A 20,794-nucleotide genomic window follows, 5' to 3' on the forward strand; every position below is an offset into this window, starting at 1 on the left:
CATTCTTTGAAGTTATGCTTTGGATTATTGCCCTTATATGGTCTTCCGCCGCTCGTGCTTTCAATTTTAACAAAAGAAGTAAATCGCATATGCAGATTTTGCCTTACTACGCAGAGTAAGAAATCGAATTCACGATCTACTAATGTGAATTTCAGCTTATCGTGACCCAACTACGCCGCTTGTGCATTCTCAGAAGTTATGATTGCCATGATATATGGTGGAGTTTGTGTAGTCTTGCATGTCCTTATGGTTGATGCAATGCTCCATGCACCATATTACGTGTAGAGGCACTTTGTGTCTCTTATGGCAACTACGAGGCTCAACCAACCACATGATAGAGGTTTCACCTAACTCATGTAAATGGGACAATTTGCATAAGCTTACAAAAATTTGTTGAGCCAAATGTTTGAATGCACCATATTATAAACAAAAAAAAAGGCAATCGTGAATTTGTAAATTTATTTAAATATTTTAATTTTGATAACTATATCCCAATTAATTTAATTAGGTGTAATTTTATCCAATACTTGAAATTAATTTAGGAGGCATGTGTCATTACTGATATGACACGACACTTGTCATAAAAAAAAATATGAATAGAACCTACATGTACACATGAATAGGACTCACATGTATAATTTTATTTGTATTTTTTCATCTGTATATATATGAGTCTCACTCATATATTTTTTTATGATATGTGACATGCCATGTCATAATATCACACACTTTTCAAATTAATTTTAGGTGTTAAATAAAATTACACCCAATTAATGCCAATTGAGATACAATTATCAAAATTAAAATATTTAGATAAATTTGTAAATTCACAAAAAAGTTTGAGTTTTTTTGCTACTTGTTAAAAAAAATGAAATGATACCATGTTTATTGACCACTATGGTAGAATTGCCATAACTATTGAGCCAACTAGCAACTAGGGTTTTAGAAAAGAATTAAAACATGTCAGAGCCAATAGCTGGGATAAAGTTGAAGCAAGAATTGGTAAACTGAAGGATATAATAATTAATCAGATGCATTTAAAATCTTAATTGATGATTATTATATCTCCATCTACCCTCCTATAAGGCCACCCACCACTCCATCTATGTATTAATTCCTATTTTAGATCCTTTTATTAGGTAAATCTTGATTAGGACAAGTTTACTTCTTTCTTTTTTTTTACTGGTTATATATATATATATATATATATTACTTATGCAAACATTAGATTTCATAAATATTATTATTATATAAATTATGACATGCTAATTTAGTATGAATACACCCTCTTTAAATTGATTTTACATGTTGAATAAAATTATACTAAATTAAATTATTTTAGACATATTTATCAAAATTAAAAAAAAAATAGATAAAATTATAAATTAGGATTGAATTATATTCATGATTAGCCCCTTTTTTTTCATGTTTTAACTTATGGATCAAATTTGGGACATCTCAAGCCCCATTGGGAAAGGAATAGTGTGAAAATCCATGTATTGTCAAGGTACAAAGCAAGATATGGGGTGGGGCACTAGGGTTCAAGTTCAGAGTTCGGCACTGGGCATATTGATGTTGCCCATGCCTAACCCTATTGCCAATACTACTGCTAACTTAGTTTACTTTTTTAAAAAAAAAAATTAAATTTGAAACCATACTTAAAAAAAACTCTAAATCTCGAACTAAAATACCTAAACCAAATCGATACAAATCCAGGAGCACCTACCTAGCTAGTTGCTAGTAATGCTTCTTGGAAAAAAATTTATTCCCTTTGGTTAACTAGCTAGAACAAGACAATTAAAGATGGAAGATTAGAGAAACAACATATCATTAAGAGTGAATTTGTTCTTCGGTCAATTGGAAGAAACAAAGTGTTGTATAAACATACATATCATATATATCATTTAACAGTTCTAGATATATCATAACAAAATGGTGTAGTCGACTAGATGAACAGAACATTGATGAAAAATATACGGTATATGCTATCTAATTCCGGTTTATTCAATCCTTTTTGGGCTGAAGCTGCTTATATGACATGTTTTCTGCTTAGTCGGTCTCCTTCGTTCTCTATTGACAAAAAAAAACTTCAAAAGAGTTATGGTCAGGTACTCACGCAAATTATTCTAATTTGAAAATTTTTGGATGTCCTGCATTTGTTCATGTTGATAATGAGAAATTAGAACTAAGATCTAAACGGTATATCTTCCTTGGTTATAAACCTAGTGTTAAGGGTTATAAGTTATGGAATTCAGAAGTATCTAAAGTTATAACTAGTAAAGATATATTTTTTTTTATGAAATTATTATATTTCATAGTTCGTCTGTAAAAGAATTTAACCATATAGGTCACTAGAATTCTGATATTTAGGTAGAGCTTGGTAACCAGAGTTATGATATTTAGGTAAAAGTTGAAATCAACAAAGATCGAACATCTGAGCCATTGTCGTCATCTCAAATTAAGTCAAACCCCAAGTCAAGTCTGAAAAAATGTGTCGATCCAATTTCATAACATATATATATAATTATTGTGCTTAATTGGTCGAATTATGAGCCACCAGCTAACAGAGAACCATGCAAATGCAACCTTATCCATGGCTTTGTTAACCTTTTATTGTCTTTCAAGCTTATAATCTGTCACCCTAATTGGGGATTTTAGGATTAAATAATATATTATGCAGAATCCTCTTTTTGAGAGAATAATACCCTGTGTATATTCCATTGGCAATGTCACAAATATATACACAATGGATCCTAAGAATTCTCTTAGATTTTAGATATTAGATTCATATTTTGTAGGACTAAATTACAACAACCTTAAATACAAACAAATCTAATAAAAAATAACTAAGAAAGATAAGATGTAACAACAACATAAATCAAGATAAATCACGAAGGATAAATCAGCAAATACGAGCTCGACAGCTCCGCCCTCTATCAGCTTGGCCATCAACTCTACAGCTCAGCCTTCCATCAGTTCAGTAGCTCGGCCTAACAACTTCTGATCTACACTCCCCCTCAAATTGGGCTAAATATATTATTCAAGTCAAGGTTGGTACTTAGCTCATCAAATACTCTTCTTTGTAAAAACTTAGTCAGAATATCTGTAACCTGGCTATTTGTAGAAGTGTGGCTTAGTTGAAAAATTCATTCTTTTAATTTCTCTTTCATGAAGTGCATGTCAATTTCTACATGTTTTGTCCGATCATGGTGGATAGGATTTTTGGCAATCCTGATAGTCGATTGGTTGTCACATAATATTAGTATTAGTTGTGTCATAGTCACCTATAACTCTTGTAGCAACCTTTTTAATCACATCCCCTCACAAGACTCATGAGTCATAGCTCTAAACTCAGCTTCTGTGCTACTCCTAAAAACCACTGATTGCTTCTTATTGTGCTAAGTAACTAAATTTCCCCAAACAAATGAACAATATCTCGAGGTTGACCTTCTATCAGAAATTGAACCTGCCCAATCAGCATCACTATAGATTTTCACCCATATGTTTGTTGTTTTCCTTAACATTAGCCATTTGTCTGCAGTAAACTTTAGATATCTCATAATCTAATATACAAGCTCTAAGTGTCTTTCTCTAGGATCATTCATGAATTGGCTTACCACACTTACGGGAAAACCTATATCTGGTCTAGTATGTGACAAGTATATAAGTTTTTCCACCAATCTTTGATATCTCCCTTTATCCACTGAAGCACTTTCTTTGCCAACATCCAATTTTGAAGTGGTTTCCATTGGTGTATCAGTTGGTTTGCATTCCAACATATATGTTTCAGTAACAAGATCTAGGGTATATTTTCATTGAGAAACTAAAATTTCTTCTTTGGACCTTGTTACTTCCATGCTTAGGAAGTATTTTAGGCTTTCTAGATCTTTGATTTCAAACTCTCTTGCTAGGACTTCTTTAAAATCCTTGATTTTAGAAATATTATCTCCCGTCAATTATATCATCAACATATAGAATAAAAATGGATATTTTACCTTATAAGGAATGCTTGATGAATAAGGTATGGTCTACCTAACATTGGTTATATTTATACTTCTTGACTGCCTTTGTAAATTTCTCAAACCAGGCTTTAGGAGACTGTTTGAGCCCATAAAGAGATCTCCTTAGTTTGCATACCTTGTTTCTTGTGGGGTTAGTTTCAAATCCGTGAGGAATTTCCATATATATTTTTTCTTCGAGATCTCCATTTAGAAAAGCATTATTCACATCTAATTGATAAAGTGGTCAATCCAAGTTTACAGCTAGGGATAGCAAGACTCTAATAGAATTCAATTTTGCCACATGAGCAAAAGTTTCTTGATAATCTATACCATAATAGTGAGTGAACCTTTTTGCAACTTGACGGGCCTTAAATATGTTCATTTTTTCATCTTCTTTGTATTTGACTATAAATACCCATTTGCAGCCCATAAAATGTTTTCCAGGGGTAATTCTATAATTTTTCAAGTCTCATTCTTTTTCAAGGCCTTCATTTCCTCGAGAACTGCATTCTTTTACTTAAGATGTTGAAAGGCCTCCAGAATAGTTCTAGAAACCTGCACCTTACTAATATTTGATATAAATGTTATGAATTAGGTGAGAAACCTTTGTAAGAAATGTAATTGTGAATGGGATGTTGAGTGCATGATTGTACTCCATTTCTCAATGCTATAAGCCAATGTAAATCTTCATCCATAACTGAAATTTTAGAATTCTCACCAGCAGACATGGTATTCTCCTTTTGTAACAATTTCAAATTTGGGTTCGAATCAGACTCTTGATCAGTCCTAGGACATGTTGATTCCCCACTTTCTTTTTGTTTAAACTTTTTTTCTAGAAAAAACTTGAAATTCATATGGATAAGAAGGATTATGACCAATAGGAGGTGAACTAGAAGAAGACTAATCTATTTCTGACTCCTCAGATTGTAGGCTGGGAGGAGAATACAAATTTGTAAGGTTTGCAGGTGGCTGAATTTCAAGTTGTTGATATTTCCAAAACTGGTATTCTTGAGGATTATTTAGTGTATTCTCACCCTGAATATCAGATTTGGGATAATAGGGCTGGTATTTAAAAAAGGTTACATCCATTGAGGTGAAGAATCTTTTAGGGCTTTGAGAGTAACATTTGTAACCTCTTTGGTGGGGAGAGTACCTAAGAAATATACATTTAATGGACTTTGGATCAAGTTTGCTCCGAAATTGAGGGTGAATGTGAATAAAAAACTTGTTGTAATACCTCAAGAGCCTAGAGAATGATAGTATATATCGAGGATAAGTAAGGAAAGAAACAACACCATCTGGATACATTTTGGGCTAAATGTAGACAAAAAACTCCTGGGCTGAGCGTGGTTGAGCTGAGGAAACTTAAGGATAGATAACCCCTGGAAAGTTTGCGTAGGCCCATTAGGGTAAGTTGTTTCAGTCCTTCTTGTCGCTCGATGTGGGATGTTATAGGTGGTATCAGAGCTGGCCCTTAGAGGCGGTCCGATGAGGGCGAGGAGTGGCCCCAACATGTGAGGGGCTGAACAAGGAGCGGCTCATGACAGGCTTCTAAGATGGCAGCCCCTAAAGGGGAGAAGATCTGGGACCAGTTATAAGGTCGTATGACGAGGACGTCATGTACTCAAGGGGGGAGAATATAATACCCTAAGAGCCCAGATAAGGGTAGTATATATCAAGCATAAGTAAGAAATGAAACAATACCAGTTGGATATCTTTTGGGCTGAATGTAAGTAAATAACTCCTGGGTTAAGAGTGCTTGAATTGGGGAATCTTAAGGATATGTGACCCTTGAAAAGTTCGCGTAAGTCCATCAAGGTAAGTTGTTCTAGTCATTCCTATCGTTCAATGCGGGATGTTATAGATGCAACCAAAAATCTTGAGACGAAGTTGAGTGTGGGGAAAATAGGCAAGGAGAAGTTGACTTGGAATGTGATGTTTGAGGATTCGTAAGGGCATTCTATTTATAAGATAGGTGGTTGTAAGAATAGTCTCACCCCAAAAATATTTAGGAACATAGACGGAGAACAATAAGGCTTTGACCACTTCCAATAGATATCTATTCTTGCGTTATGTAACCTCGTTTTGTTAAGGTGTATCTACACAAAGAACTTTAATGAATGATGTCTTGTTGTGATAGATAAGTGCCTAGAATTGTATTGAAGTAATCTTTGGCATTACCTATTATTAGAATTTGAATTTTAGCATTAAATTATTTACACCATGGAATGGAATGTCTGAAAAATGTGACTAGCTTCAGACTTTTCTTTCATGAGAAAGACTCAAGTAAGACGGATATGATCATTAATAAATGAAATAAACCACTAAATCCTGATAATATTTTTGACTCTAAAAAGTCTCCACACATCACTATGGATAAAAAAAACTCAGATAGAATGGAGTATAAATTTGACTAGGATAATTAATCTAAACATGCTTAGAATATTGACAAATTTCACATTGAAATATATATAAATCTGAAATTTTGAACAAAGAGGAGAACAATTTACGAAGATAAGTAAAATTTGAATGTCTTAATCTATAGTGCCACGACATAATGTTAAGGCTAGTATATAATCTAGCCTCTCCATTGTTTTTATTATTGAGGTCGGCTTCATTTAATTAGATTTCAACGATTTCTTTCTTTCATTCTCCACTTTTTTCTTTCTGTTACAACGTAAAATAAGGGATATGAGCAATGAGCTTTCTCCTTCTCTGATTAACATCACCGCCATGTCAGATTAACACTCACATGCCATTTCCACCTGCCCAGATTTCACCTTCAACGCCCATTACCAAGGGGCCATTACTGTCAATGTGTAATTAAGCCAATGTTTGATTAGCACCAAATGATTGCAACTCAACCCATCACTAAGGGCCATTTTTGAGATCATTTAGCCCTTCAAGGATACGAAGAGAGCTTAATACACCTTTCTCTCTCTATATATACATACCCATCCGACCCACTTTCTCTCTTCACCAACAAAGACTTAATCTCTCTCTCTCTCTCTCTCTCAATTATATTATGGGGGCTCCTCAAGATCTTCCCTCCTTTCTTGGCTGCGAACTGAGAATCAGAAGAGCCAAAAACATTGAGCTTAAGCCCAACACACAGCTCTTTGTGAGATGTTATCTCTCTGCGGGAAACGACAAGAGGATTAGACTAGACAGCAAAGTGATCTCTTCAAAATCCGACTTATTGTTCTTCAACCACTCCTTCTCCTTGGAGTGTTTAGCCTCCCAGGAGGCCACCCAAGCTCTCATCCGTCATGGAACCGTCGTTTTCGAGCTCCGTCGAAGAAGCGCCACTCCATTTCTTGGCAACATCTGCGGCTCACATCTCCTGGGCAGAGCTGAGGTTCCATGGAAAACCGTCTCTGAGGCCTCGGAGATGGAGATTGAGGAGTGGGTGAGCTTGGTTTCTGATCGAAGACGCGTGCATCATCAAGATGTTAAGCCACCCGCTCTGCAAGTGTCAATAAAGGTTAAACTTCCGGTGGTGTCGCCTGGGAGCAGGGGGCGCCGGAGATTGGCAAAGTGGGATAATGATCACGATGAGTGTGGATGTAAGGATGTTGGGTGCAATTGTGCAGATTATGATGTGTTTGCATTAGCTGCAGCCATGGAGGCCTTCTAGGGCCTGTGTGGCCTAGATTAATTAATTTTGTTCCCTTTATTTTTTCATATATTGTTGTGTCAATTGGACTTTTCAATTGTACATATGGTGACGAACATGATGATATGAGTCTTAATTAGAAAGTAATGAATCCAATCCGCAATCTAAGCATTTGTGTTTCTAATAAGGATTGCAATTTTGTAATACATGTCGCAGTGGGTTGTCGTCTATTTCAGTTCCCACATCGGACGAATAGCGGAAGAGAGTAAATAAGAAATTGTATAAAAAGGAGGGCCGAGCAAGAGGTAAAGCATACCTTTCTCGGCCTTTTGGCTAAGATCAAGTGTAGTATCTGTTCTTATCAGTTTAATATCTGATACGTGGGCCATCGGCCCACATGATATTAAATTAATTTTTAGTGGGGGAGGGCCCGTCAAGGTAGCTTGCTGCCTGGGTCTTCGCGCGTCGCCCAAGCCTTACACTGCAGCCTGGGCCTGGCGCACCCCTCCCAATTCAAGTGCGAAGGTTTATGAATAACGAATAATGATATTGTAGTTTTAATTAAACGTGATATTCCGTTTGTAATTTCGTTTAACGCAATTTTGTTAGCTATTACTAGCTTGTACTAATTAAATTTTTTTCTATAAATTAATATTGTTGTTTAATAGATACAATTAAAATTGTTAAAATAAAATTGAAGAATGATCTATAAATTTTGTATTTTTGAGATTATTAAAATTATAATGTATGTAAATAATATTTTAAATAATATAATTAATTAATATTACATGATTGTGCACATTCAATTTTGATTTTATGAAAATCTGAATTTATAAATATATAGACTCATTTTAATCTATATAACCCAAACTTATATGTGTTGACTTGTGAATTTGATAATAATAAATTTGTAATTATAGATAAATATTTATCACAAAGTCTAGAATTTCTAATCTCTAAAAACCTACAAAAGAAAATTTGGTTAGTACATCATAAATGCCAACATCATTCTCCTAAACCGACCAACCTAGCTTGTAGCCACCATGCCATCATTCTCCTAATCTCTCTCTCTCTCTCCCCCTCTCGCTATCAATACACATATATATATTTCTCTTTTGTCACATGAATTATTATTGTATATCATAAAACTGCATCTCTTCATCATCTTGACAGCATCCCAACAAAACCCTTCAATTTTTTTTTTTTTTTTTCTATCATTGATGGGTACCCAACAGGCCAACACAACTCTAACCTAAGCTTAGGGCTCTTTTGGGTCCTAATCGGTTCTGAATATTTGCTATAATTATTAATAAAAATACACACACAAATAAACATATAACATATAAAGAATCATTAAACACATTCACTAGTAAAGGACCCATTAAACACATATTCGCTAGTAAAAGACAATCGGTGGTGACAACACAATAGCTTACAACCAAACAAGGCCATTGGATGGAGACCATCGGAAGGGCTATAATAGAAACCCACGGTGGTCGATGGCCCATGATGCTACAACCTATAGGGGAGTACTAGGTTTAAGGGAGACAATAGTAACGATGACCCAACAAAATGATAATAAATAATAATTATAAAAGGAAAGAAGTAATTTCATTAAAAATAGAATTAATTTCGTCCATGTTGTTCCATCAATCATTGTAGAGATAGAAACAATTTGTGTTTATATTTACTTAAATAGATAATGAAATTTATATTTATATTTGATTAAAAATTATTTTTTATATTAAAAATTATATTTATAAAAAGACTTATATATTTTTTATTTATGTGTTTCTCTGCATTTATATTTTTTATTTTTTAAAAAAATATCATTTCTCAATTTTTCATTCATACTCCCAAAAAATTCTCTACCAATGTTAGTAAATTGAGAGATACAGAACTTGTGACCTGCTTATATTAATAAATAGGTTTTCCTATTTGTATCTTTAGGACATATAATGAAAAAAATCATCTTATTTTCAGACAAAATTTATTTATTATATTTTGTTTTTAAATTTAAAACACAATTATTAATTAGTGATATGTGTGAAAATAAGATATGTTTATTATTAACTAATAGAAAAGCTTTGAATTTAAAAATATAAAGAATTAAATATACATTATTTGAAAATAAATTGATTGTTTTTCTTTATCCCGTGCCAACACAAATAGGAAATTCCCTAATAAATATATTTTTATTTTATACTAATACTTCGGTAGAGTAGAAGTTGACAATCAAAAATTGAATGGAAGTTCATGTGACAATTTTTTTTGCTTGAAAAGCTTATACAAAGACATTTTTAAATTGATAAAAAGTATGTCGAAGATACATCATATGAATCTTTAAAGGCATTTTTAAATCGTAGGTGGTGTTTATAGAAATGGTTTAAATTACAAAGAGACTAATGGCAATTTACTCGCCTAATAGAATTAAGAATCGATGCATTTGTGGATTTTATATTTACATCAAGGTTTGGTCCCTATTATTGGAAGTCAAATGGATTTTAATTAGGAATGAGCACTCGATTGGTTCGGTAATTATTCAAACTGAATTAAGATTTAGGAGTGTAATAGAAATAATAAAAAGTTTGCATTGCTACACAAAAAAAATATTAAAATACAGAGATTAAATTAACTCTAAATGTTAAGTTGAAGCATATTTGAATTACTATACACCTAACAGGGGAATGAATTGGGTGTGTTTAAAAATTTCAATTCTTGAAAATTTAAAGTATAAATGAAGGTATAAAGCAATAAAATAATGATATTTTTGAAATGATAAAAAATGCAAGATAAAATAACAACAGGAAAGTAAAGAAGGCTCACGGTGTATAGTGGTTCGGCACCAATCTACATTCACTTCTCCAACTGACCTATTGGAGATTTATATCCATTATAATCTCCTATCAAAAATCGATATACCATCTAGTTTTAATATTAGGATTTACAAAGCCTCGTACAAAAAATTTAGATACTCTAATTTACAAACTAGGCAATACAATAATAAATTACAATTAAGAGTGAATCTAAGATATAACTCTCTTAGTTACAATGAATCTCAAAAATACAAATTTAAAGGCTAAACTAATATTACAAAGATAAAAATTTGCCTTTGAATGGAAAACATGAAAGCTTAAAAACACTTTAATATAATCACTAACTTGAACACTTGCACTTGTTTATTTTTTTTCTCTTGTTGCTTCATGTTTTATTTATAGCTTTCTAATCGGATAAAGCATTTAGAATCAAATTAATAACTGTTACCTACATTAAATGCCTAAAAATTAGTCATTTTAAAAATGTCAGAATAAAAATCGTTGACAGATGTAAGAAATAAGAATAAGTTGACTGTTTCTTTCAAGACTTTTGGAAATTTCAAATTGAATTCTAAAAACATTCAACATTTCAAAATAGTAATCAATTTGTTTCAAAAGAAGTCCACATTTTGACACATAAAGTCAACATTGTAGAGATAAAAGTCAAACACTATACAGTCATTGTCGACTTGATTTGAACTAAAATTACTTAGACCACGAGCATGAAATTTGTCTATCAAGATATTTTATAACTATCAACTATTTTTGGTTAAATACCAAAAGTGGTTGACTATATCATTAAAGAATTCAATTGATTTTGAACTTATGAAATTTCATAAACATAAGGCATGAAAAAAGGTCGACAAATGAAAAGAAGAAGTCGATATTTTTGCCTTATTCCTTTAAAAAGAATGTGTGATTTGAAGAATAAGGTTGATAAATTTCAACACACATTTTATTAGATATCAACAAAATATTTTTCAAGTGATAAAGAGATATATTTTAAAATAAAATAATTATCAATGAGAATTTTGTATGGTTTGTCAAGGTATTTGAAGAAAATAGCATCCTTAAGCCACGAAAACTTTATTTAGAAATTTCAAGTATATACAAACTATTTTATTTTTAAATTCTAAAATTATTAAATTTTTTATCATCAAAATTACATTAAAAATATAACAATACTAAAATATAAGTGCCTAATAGAAATAATAAAAAAAGTCTGAATAATTATATAAAAAATGTAAAAATATATGAAAAAAAATATTGATTTGGCAAAATTGAAACTTTGACCAGCGACTTTATCCACAGGGCCATGGAGCACCCCAAAAATATTAAATCATTCGACTCCACTGGGGATCGAACCCAGAATCTCTGGTTCCGTAGACCAGCGCCTTATCCATTGGGCCATGGAGTCGCTTTGCTTGTTCTTCTCGGAAACCCAATTTATACTTTGAAAACAACCGTTGCTGTTCGGAATAAAGGAGAAGGCGTCTCTTCCCTTGCGCTTCTAGTCTCTCTTTCGGTATGTTACGGGCAGTGGGTCGAACCGTTTGGTAGAGAAAAAGTAGAAAGAAAGGCTAATTCCAAGTCCGGTTCGCTTCAACCGTACTCTTCTTCTTCTTCTTCTTCTTCTCCGCTCGATTCCTTCGCACCTAATGCGCTTCTCTTGGTAGTTTCTAGACTAGATATGATAGAGAGAGAGAGACGAAAGGGTTTTGTGTCTGTGGGCTTGACTTTGCTTTTCTGGGTGTGGTAATGGTATATTCGCCAATCAAGAAGAAAGTGGGGGAATATTATCAGTTTTGCTGAGAATAGGAAGAAAATACAGAAATGGGGAGGCACCAGAACCACCGTTCTTTGAGGAGTAAAGCTGCCCACTTCGTATCTGATCTCACCGTCTTCCTCAACCCCATCTCTGATAAGCCCTCCAAGCCTAACCAACCCCCTTCTCCTCCTTCTGTAAGTTCCTCTCTCTTCTTGCTCCAGTTCTTGTTTTTCCAGCCACTAGTTCGATTCTGCTCGTGTTTTGAAGCTTTTTATGCGATTTTTATTGAGTTGAATTTTGGGGGGTTTTGACATTGGCGCATCTTGACTACGTGTTGCTTGTTTTATAGACGTGTTAGAAAGAGAATTTGATAGAAGATGTTATTTTTTCTCCAATTTTATGCTCCATCATAACCCGTGCTGTGTTGGTTAATTTGCAAACTTATCTTTGAAAGGAACAATAAAGATCATAGTGACCGGGGTGGAAAACCATATTGGGGTCAAGTATACCATATACTTTCCCCTTATTTATTAAAAAAATAAAAGAAAATTAAATATACTTTGTATTCTCTACCCCTTTAGGTTTTGGCCAAGGACAATTGGAAGCATTTGGTGGACTCATCATGAAATTGGTCGTTGCACTTGAAATTGGTCATTGCACTCTAATAGTATTCATATTAAGCCCTCAGTCACATGGATATAGGAAGTAGTTTAACTTGTATTAAGATATAACTTCAGTTTCTTGTAGCTCAACTTAAAATTGTTTAATTTTTGTTGTGTGTCAAGGAAAATCAGACTGAACCAGGAAGAAGTCAGCTAGAGTCAATTGAAGAAGAGGGTTCTGAAGATTTAGCTGAAGGGCCTGACACGTCTTCATTTACTGCATTTCTTTATTCCCTGTTATCATTATCAGAAGCTGGAACTGATTCGAACCATGATGGGCAGATTGAGTATCAAGACGAGATGGATGATCGTGTACCTCAGTCAATGATGAAAGACAGTAGTGGAAAGAAAAGTTTATTTTCAAGGGGTAAACAATCTGTTGGAAGAGCTTTTCATCATGCTGCGAGATTAGGTGGCTTTCGAAATCAGGCCTCAGAACGTAAGGGCAGTTCTGACATGAAAATCGACGGTGCAAATGATTCTAAGGTTGTTGAAGAAGATTGCATTGGTAAGAAAGTTTTGAATGAGACTGGTACAGAACAGGATCTTCCAGAAATTTCTGAACCCTCATTGCTTCTGTCTGAGAAAACACGGAGAACTCTTTATCTTGCACTCCCAGCTCTTGTTCAGGGAAGGAAATGGGTTTTACTTTACAGGTATATTATATTTTATGGTTTGTACCTTTTTATGGGCTACCATGTGTTTGGTATTATCTAAAAATTTGGCACCTGATTTGATATCACTTTCTTAACCTTCAGCACATGGAGGCATGGCATTTCACTTGCTACATTATACAGAAGAACCATGCTCTGCCCTGGTCTCAGTTTGCTGGTAATCTATTGTCAAATACTTGAAATCTAAAGATAATGTGTGTGCATGTGGACATGTTGTGTGTGCACGCATGTGTCAAATACTTGTGGAAGATAATATTTGTTCTTTTGTGCATGTGGATGCCATTTTTTTCAAAAGCGTTAGTGGGGGTGGGAGATAGATTTGAATTGGGATCAAGGAGTCAAAATCTTTTCAATTTGTTCATTAGGCAAAGTCCAAGGTGTCAAGTTTAATCCAATTATTTGTGGATCATTGAACTTGTTGAAGGGACATTCATATGCTAAATTTAAGCAGCAGCAGAAAGAAGGAGAGCAATGATACATCGAGGAGTTGCCTAACTCCTTGATTGCTAGTCCAGTGGCTGCCCCAGTAGGGGAGAGGAGAAGGGAGAAGAAAGAAGAATTAAGAAAAAAATGAATATGAAATGCAAAACAGAAAACAAAACAAAGTATTGAACAACATATTAGTGTCCTTTTGGTAGGAATTTCCGTTTTCAGGTTCCTGTTTTCTTTTTCACCTCTTTTGTAAATGAAAAGCGAAAATGAAAATGGATACAGGTGTTTTGTTTCCTTGTTTATATTTTCGAAACTTTTTGAAAACTTGTCAAAAATCATGAAAACAAGAACAAAGGTGTTTTCACAATTTTCATTTCGGTTTTATTTTTTCCCTCCCTTACCCGCCCACTGCCAGTGACCTTTCGCTAGTTGCAGGCAGTTATTATGACAGTTGTCAAGATGCCTACAATCGCCATGGCTTCTGAGTCACCAGTGACTTTGATCACCTGCAACAGGAAGGGTAGAGAAAGAAAGAAAAAAATTAAAGATGACTGGGAAGAGGCTGTAGTTATCAAACATGTTAATTTTTCATTTTTTAATCAAAAACAAAAACTGAAGACAAAAAAATGAAAATGAAAATTGTAAACAAAAAAAAATTCTTTCAAATGGCCCCTTTTTTTTTTTCATTTTTTTAAACAAAAATGAAAACTACATGTAAAAAATTGACAACTGAAACTAAACACTCTATCAAACAGCCTGTTAAGATTTTCCCCATAACTATATAGATTGTTTAAATTAGACATGTCAAAGGGGCTGCCACGCTGGTTTACTCTGGCAGCTCACACTATGCGGGTTGTGCTTGGCATAACCCAATAAGGAATTAGGTTATGTCTTGTGGTGCCCATAGTGGAGGGGGGCCCGGTCTAGCACAGCCCAAGGGTCTGCCCCATATGAATCGTTTTGTCCTAGCTTGTCAAAGTGGTCATGTGGGCCTTGGCAGGCTGGCCTATGGACTGACTATTGTTTTTTTTTTTTTTCTTTTTTTATACATTTTGTTTTATTTTTATTAAACAATAAAAAATTACAAATTTAGAATCTCGAATGTACAAATTTTAAAATAATACATTGAGATAATTCTAAGTGCTAAATAGTACCTCAAATTATTTTTTTCTCAAAATGTTAACATATTAAAACTTACAAGGTATATAAAAACTTACAATATACAAATTGTAACAAATTATACACTACAAAAATATTTATACTAAATAACACCTCCATATATTTTTATTGTTTCAAAATTTTGACAAGTGAAAGAGTTACAATTTGTAGTTGAAATTCTAAAAAATGTGTGTGTGTGTTTATGTATTGAGCTTACAGACTGCCTTTCAGGCTCATGGACTAAAGTATTTACTTTACAATGAAGACCAAAGAATCCAATTTTTGCAGCTCCAGTGTTTAAAATGATCTGTTTTGGCTTTCTTTTTCTGATTTCTTTTTATTATTTTAATAATAAATGTCTCCAGTGAATCACTGTTGATTTTAAATTTATGAAATGGGAGTATACAAGAGACATTGACAGCGAATAAATGAGTAGAACTGATGGAAGTATGCAAAAAGTTCAAATTGATTCAATTTTGTGCAATGTATAATTTCATTTGAAAAGAAGGCTCAGCTTTTAGTATTATAAAATAGATAAACTAGCGATAATCTACAAGAAATCTATTAGCCAAAAGATATCTACTTAGCCCCCATGGACATAGCCTAGCGGTTGAGACCGTATACGAGTTGGTCCCAAAGAGCCCTGGACTTTAACCACTATATAGCCAGTTAGGGGTTCCATGTTTCAATTTCGCTGCTGGGTTCCGTAATTAACCATTCCTGCAGAAATCTTGGGGTTGAGCTCTGGGGGGCCCTTAAGGTGAGGGATTTCACCTTTTGGTCAAAAAATAAAAAAAAGATATCTACTTATACTTGACAAGCAAAAGAATTGCTTTGCTTCATGTTTTGTTAGATGAAGATGTTGTATTCCCTATTGAAGTCAGAGTTACATGAATCCGCAACACATCAGACCCTCTAAGTCATTTAATTGTTAGTTGGTGAACATATTTCTTGTCTTTCTATATCATGCTTTGAACATTTGGGAACTCTAAAGAATCTGAACTCGTGTTATCTATGTATCTAATGAAAGCAAGTCAACATCCTTATAAGACCTCCTTGCACATTCTTGAGGGATAGCATGTCACTGTATACTGGTAACAGTTGTTTGAGATATTTTGCAACTCTTTACATAATAACATACAATTGGATATTTGTTTCTTTCTTGAAATTTACAGTGGGGTCACTGTCCAGTCTTCTGATTTCTGTGCAAACAAGTTTAATACTGATTAAATTGATAAATTCCCTTTCTTTTATCATATGTGGATCTTTTTTCTAAGGTTGTTGGAGACCGCAGTGGTGCAGTATTTGGTGGCTTAGTTGATGGACCCTTAAGACCAACAAACAAAAGAAAATATCAGGTGCTGCTGAAGAAAATACTCTCTAAGACTACTTAGCAAGTATTATTATTACTTTTTCTTTTTTCACGTTTCTTACTAGATCCATGTTTCTGAGCAGGGAACGAATAATTCATTTGTTTTTACTAGCAAATCTGGACATCCAGTTATATTTTGGCCCACAGGTAAAAAGGCCCATCTTTTTCCCTTCATACATCTATGTGATTTGAAAATGCTTTGTTATTCTCCCACTTTTTTAAATGCTTCTTTGATCTAAAGATATGATTAAGAAACTAAATACTGTGCAGTTTATTTGAATGGTATGGTACTTAATATTTGCTTTTTAAATACTCATTAATGTTTTGTTGTTTCATAATATGCATTATTGTAAATTTTTATACTGAAAATTGTATCTTCTACCAATTAAAACTTCATTGAAGACTTAAATGTGTTATACCAACATGGATTCACCTCACTTTAAATTGCACAGTTTGAGTATGCCTTTTTTCCTTTATTTTTACTTGTGTCAATCAAAAGACCATTTTGGCTATGCTTGATATATATTTAACTACTCAAATAGACTACTTTTTTTATGAGATAATAGGATTACTTATTTTGTAAGGATTGTAAAGTTGTACCAAGAGAATGCCTAACCACTCAACATAGGCTTTATGGTCCTCGGCATCCATATCAAAAGATGGAAGAGGAAGAATGATACAAACTAAAACTCAAGAATCAGATGGTGGGATTTGAAAGGTGAAAAATAAGTTATTTTTTCAAAGAATAAGTATGTGGTAGAAGAAGTTGAACTGTACAGTGAGAGGGTAACTAAATATGGAGTGATATGGCTACTGCTATTTGAAATATGACAGGAATGACTTTAGGAGAGTCAAAGGTAAAAGCTCCAAACAAAAAAGAATCTTTTGTGGTGGAATGAAGACTTACAAGGAAAAATTCAAAGTCAAGAGAGTTTGCTATGAGACTTTACATACATGCCGTGGTGTGAAGAAAATTTGAAGAGGTCTATTTTGGCTGGAAAAAAAAAAAACCAAATATTTGAGTCTAGGAATTGCATAAAGACAAAAATTGAAAGGTCTAAGTAATGAAGGGGCAATCAAGGAGAGGTGGGAGGAATTTCTTGAAGCTAGTTAATGGAAGTGGAGAAACAAGTGTTATATTAGGGCATCTTAGTAAATCTGAAGAAGATAGAAAGTACATATTTTATAGGCATATTTGTCCAAATGAAATAAAGAAAGCATTTAAAAAAATAAAGAATAATAAAGCAATTGGATTAGATAATATCAAGAATTGACAAAAGTTGCCATGACTATTACTACATCACCATCATTTCTTGGTAGATTCTACTCTTTTTGCATACGGTCAAAAGGATAAGAAAAAGCTCAATCAAGAAAAAAAATTCACTATTGGGTACTTAATTGGCAGATCAGATCCTTCTAAATGTAAAAAGATGCCATACTTTGTTAGCATAGTCTGAAACAGTTCCAGTGTCCAGTCTGAACAAGTAACATTGATTGTGGTCTTCGTCATCATTTGGATGGGTGTTTAAGAATCAATTTAATAAACTGACAGCTATTTCTAAGCAGGAATTAATCGGTACTTCACTTTGTGCACCACTGACTTCCTAGCCCTGGGAGGGGGAGGACACTTCGCACTTTATTTGGATGGCGATCTGTGAGATCTAATTTCCCTCTTCCAGCTGTATCTTTTCTTTCAAATGTTTTTCGTCAAGTTCTTCCTACTTCAACTCTTAACTTGGTTTGTCAATCAAACCCAGTGAAGGTAGATGTGATGGTATCTAACTCTTTTCTATCCTTCTCAAGATTAAACGGATCAAGCTCAGCATCGGAAACATATGGAAATTCTTGCTTGGCATGCAGTGAAGATTTTGAAGTAAAGGAAATTGAGGTTATTTAACAATTAGTGCCCTCTTCTTCTCTCTTGCATCTCTCCTAGATGTTATTGCTTTTGCATATCACCAACAGCATGCTCTAGAATTCAAGAACTGCACGTACTCGTTTCTTTCTGTTCATTAGAAGATACAACAGAATGATGAAATATCTTTGTTTGGTGCAGTTGTGGGGTTTTGTCTATGCTTCTCAGTATGAGGAGATAATTTCTATGTTGCGTACAGAAGCACCTGGGATTTGTCGATGGTGAATGATCTTCTCGCATGAAGTGAACTGTGCCCCAAATCATCCATCGAAATGGTGCTTCAGTTGCCTACTCAACTCCCGATGTTGATTGCTGACTCTGGTAACATCTGGCAGTGGATCATATAATCGAGACATTTGACATACGCATAGTAACCTTGTACATATATACCCTGTTCTGTGTATATAGAATGTTCTTGTGTATGTCCTAAGCCGTGATCTTGTGCAGTTTGTTATCCCTGTCTGGCTAGCTAAATCTAACGTTTCACTTAATTTTCTGATTGTTCCAAACTTCTCCTTGCATTACCATCTTCTCATCATCATCATCATCTTACATAGTTTCACCCCCATTTTCACTCTAGCTTCATATTTATCATTATTGATTGGCTTTGCAATCTTCGCCAACCATCTATTCATCGATTTTCCTGCGAATTACTCTCTGCATTGCCATGCACAAAGGAGGGGGCGGGGGGTTTCTCTGAGCTGTAAGCTTCTTGTTTGAAAACTCTCAGCTCAGCTCAGAAATGGAAACATCAAAAGGGCTGTTTGGCAGGCCTTGCCTCCACTTTGTGTTCTTTCTGTTTGTAACATATGGCTTTGCTCTGCAATGCAGGTCGAGGACATTTTAGACATTTCATGTAATAGGACTAACAAATAAGACCAAACAGGATTGTTCAATGAAAAATAAACATTTTTACCAAATATTTATATCATATACAATGTTCACTCTGTTTTTAATATAAAATGGGAACAAATACAAATAGGGAAATTTTATTCGCAGCCATAAAATTGCTTTCTACAGTCACTTCTCGTCAAAATTCACTAATATTTTTTAAATTACCTATTTTACCCTCAACAACATTGCAATCACACCCATCTCTCAGTCACACCCATCTCCCTCTCTCTCCTTGAATACATACACATATATACACACACAAATACATCTTTATATATATATACATACACTCAACACACACCTGTACATATATATACACAGACAGCGATCGCGATGTTGCCATCGTCACCGAGGGAACGAAGAGTCAAGGGCCATGAAGGCCGTCCCCAAACCCCAGGGTTCGGGGTGTCTTGAAGCCCCTGACCCCCCTCGGGGGTTCACCCGACGACGATGGCGGCATCGCAACTGTTGTCAGCTGCCAAAGATGGCCGCAACTATGGTCGATGACAATTGCTATGGTCGCGGTCTGTATATATATATATATGTGTGTGTGTGTTTGTATGTATATATTTGTATATATATGTGTGTATATTCAAGGAGAGAGAGGGAGATGGGTGTGAGAGAGAAAGAGAGAGATAAGTGTGGCTGTGAGGTTGCAAGGGGTAAAATAAAAAGTTTAAAAAATATTAGTGAATTTTGGCGGGGAGAAGTTATGGAGAGTAATTTTATGGTGGATAATGCTATACGGACGAACGCGGCGACGCACGAATTGACAAACCCAAATTATCGCGAGATTTTAGTGTCAAAATCTCATGATAACCTGGTTTCAATTTTGAGTTGTTTTACAGTTGCCCGCCCATTTTCAAGCTTATTTCAAACCTACTCTCTCTCTCTCTTCTCTTTCAAAACCATCCTCTCACCGTGTCTCTCCCCCACTCTTTCTCTCTCAAAACCATCCCCCCTCAAACTCAATCTCTCTCAAACCCCCACCCCCTTGGTTGCAGCGTCCGCCGTCGTCCCACACTTGCCCCGCCACAGCGACGAGCACCGTCGTCGCCTCCCATCCAGTCAAGCATGGTCTGCTGTCGCCTCCCCGTCGCGAGCACCGTCCTCCGTCGCCCCGCACTCTGCTGGTCGCACTGCCTTGCCCCTACTTGTCGTCGCCCCTCTCTCCTCCGCAAGTAACTGCCTGCACGCACTCACCACAATGCGGTTTGAACGGGCACCGCCAGCCCCTCATCGCTGCTCGGATGATGTTTTTTTGATGTGCTGTTGCTTATGATGATTTAGTTGTAAAAATAAAAAATTCAGAATATGTTTTTTTATTTGATTGTGTGAGGTTCTGGCTCATAGATTCTGGAGGGTAGATTGTTTTGTGTATGAAGTTGGCACTACAAGACAAACTGGTAGTGTACATGTGTTTATATATGGTTTTGTTTACATCTTCATAAATTGTTGTCTTAGTTCATACATCATAAATCCTTGC

At 34.6% G+C, this 20,794-nt stretch overlaps 2 protein-coding genes and 2 non-coding genes across 5 annotated transcripts; 3 read left to right on the top strand and 1 right to left on the bottom strand.

Annotated features, from left to right (window-relative positions):
• Nucleotides 1-6,960: 6,960 nt before the first annotated feature.
• On the top strand, nucleotides 6,961-8,125 carry LOC127800287 (uncharacterized). Its single transcript, XM_052334814.1, has one exon. It carries the CDS (start codon nucleotides 7,027-7,029, stop codon nucleotides 7,636-7,638), a length of 612 nt encoding a protein of 203 aa, XP_052190774.1. The 5' UTR covers nucleotides 6,961-7,026; the 3' UTR covers nucleotides 7,639-8,125.
• LOC127800920 (U2 spliceosomal RNA) lies at nucleotides 7,930-8,125 on the top strand. The gene has a single exon (XR_008022906.1). It is a non-coding gene; the product is annotated as a U2 spliceosomal RNA (small nuclear RNA).
• A 3,652-nt stretch (nucleotides 8,126-11,777) lies between these two features.
• Nucleotides 11,778-11,850, bottom strand: TRNAR-ACG (transfer RNA arginine (anticodon ACG)). Its single transcript has one exon. It is a non-coding gene; the product is annotated as a tRNA-Arg (tRNA).
• A 112-nt stretch (nucleotides 11,851-11,962) lies between these two features.
• Nucleotides 11,963-18,910, top strand: LOC127800545 (uncharacterized). Of its 2 annotated transcripts, none has more exons than XM_052335216.1 (8): nucleotides 11,963-12,395; nucleotides 12,987-13,519; nucleotides 13,622-13,694; nucleotides 16,405-16,485; nucleotides 16,583-16,646; nucleotides 18,066-18,153; nucleotides 18,303-18,387; nucleotides 18,556-18,910. In XM_052335216.1, exons 1-8 carry the CDS (start codon nucleotides 12,267-12,269, stop codon nucleotides 18,637-18,639), a joined length of 1,137 nt encoding a protein of 378 aa, XP_052191176.1. In that variant the 5' UTR covers nucleotides 11,963-12,266; the 3' UTR covers nucleotides 18,640-18,910. The 2 variants fall into 2 exon arrangements, with proteins under 2 accessions (XP_052191176.1, XP_052191177.1); XM_052335217.1 differs by having other exon boundaries at nucleotides 13,146-13,519.
• The last annotated feature ends 1,884 nt before the right edge of the window (nucleotides 18,911-20,794 follow it).

Source organism: Diospyros lotus, chromosome 4, assembly GCF_014633365.1.
Source record: "Diospyros lotus cultivar Yz01 chromosome 4, ASM1463336v1, whole genome shotgun sequence".
Classification (NCBI taxonomy): Eukaryota; Viridiplantae; Streptophyta; class Magnoliopsida; order Ericales; family Ebenaceae; genus Diospyros; species Diospyros lotus.

What these genes read in the sequence shown, in the direction of transcription:
- LOC127800287 (XM_052334814.1), top strand. Translation starts at nt 7,027, where the DNA reads ATGGGGGCTCCTCAAGATCTTCCCTCCTTTCTTGGCTGCGAACTGAGA.
- LOC127800545 (XM_052335216.1), top strand. Translation starts at nt 12,267, where the DNA reads ATGGGGAGGCACCAGAACCACCGTTCTTTGAGGAGTAAAGCTGCCCAC. An exon ending in GCCCTGGTCTCAGTTTGCTG is followed by an intron (nt 13,695 to 16,404) that starts GTAATCTATTGT and finishes CTTTTTTCTAAG; the next exon opens with GTTGTTGGAGACCGCAGTGG. An exon ending in TTGAAGTAAAGGAAATTGAG is followed by an intron (nt 18,388 to 18,555) that starts GTTATTTAACAA and finishes TGTTTGGTGCAG; the next exon opens with TTGTGGGGTTTTGTCTATGC.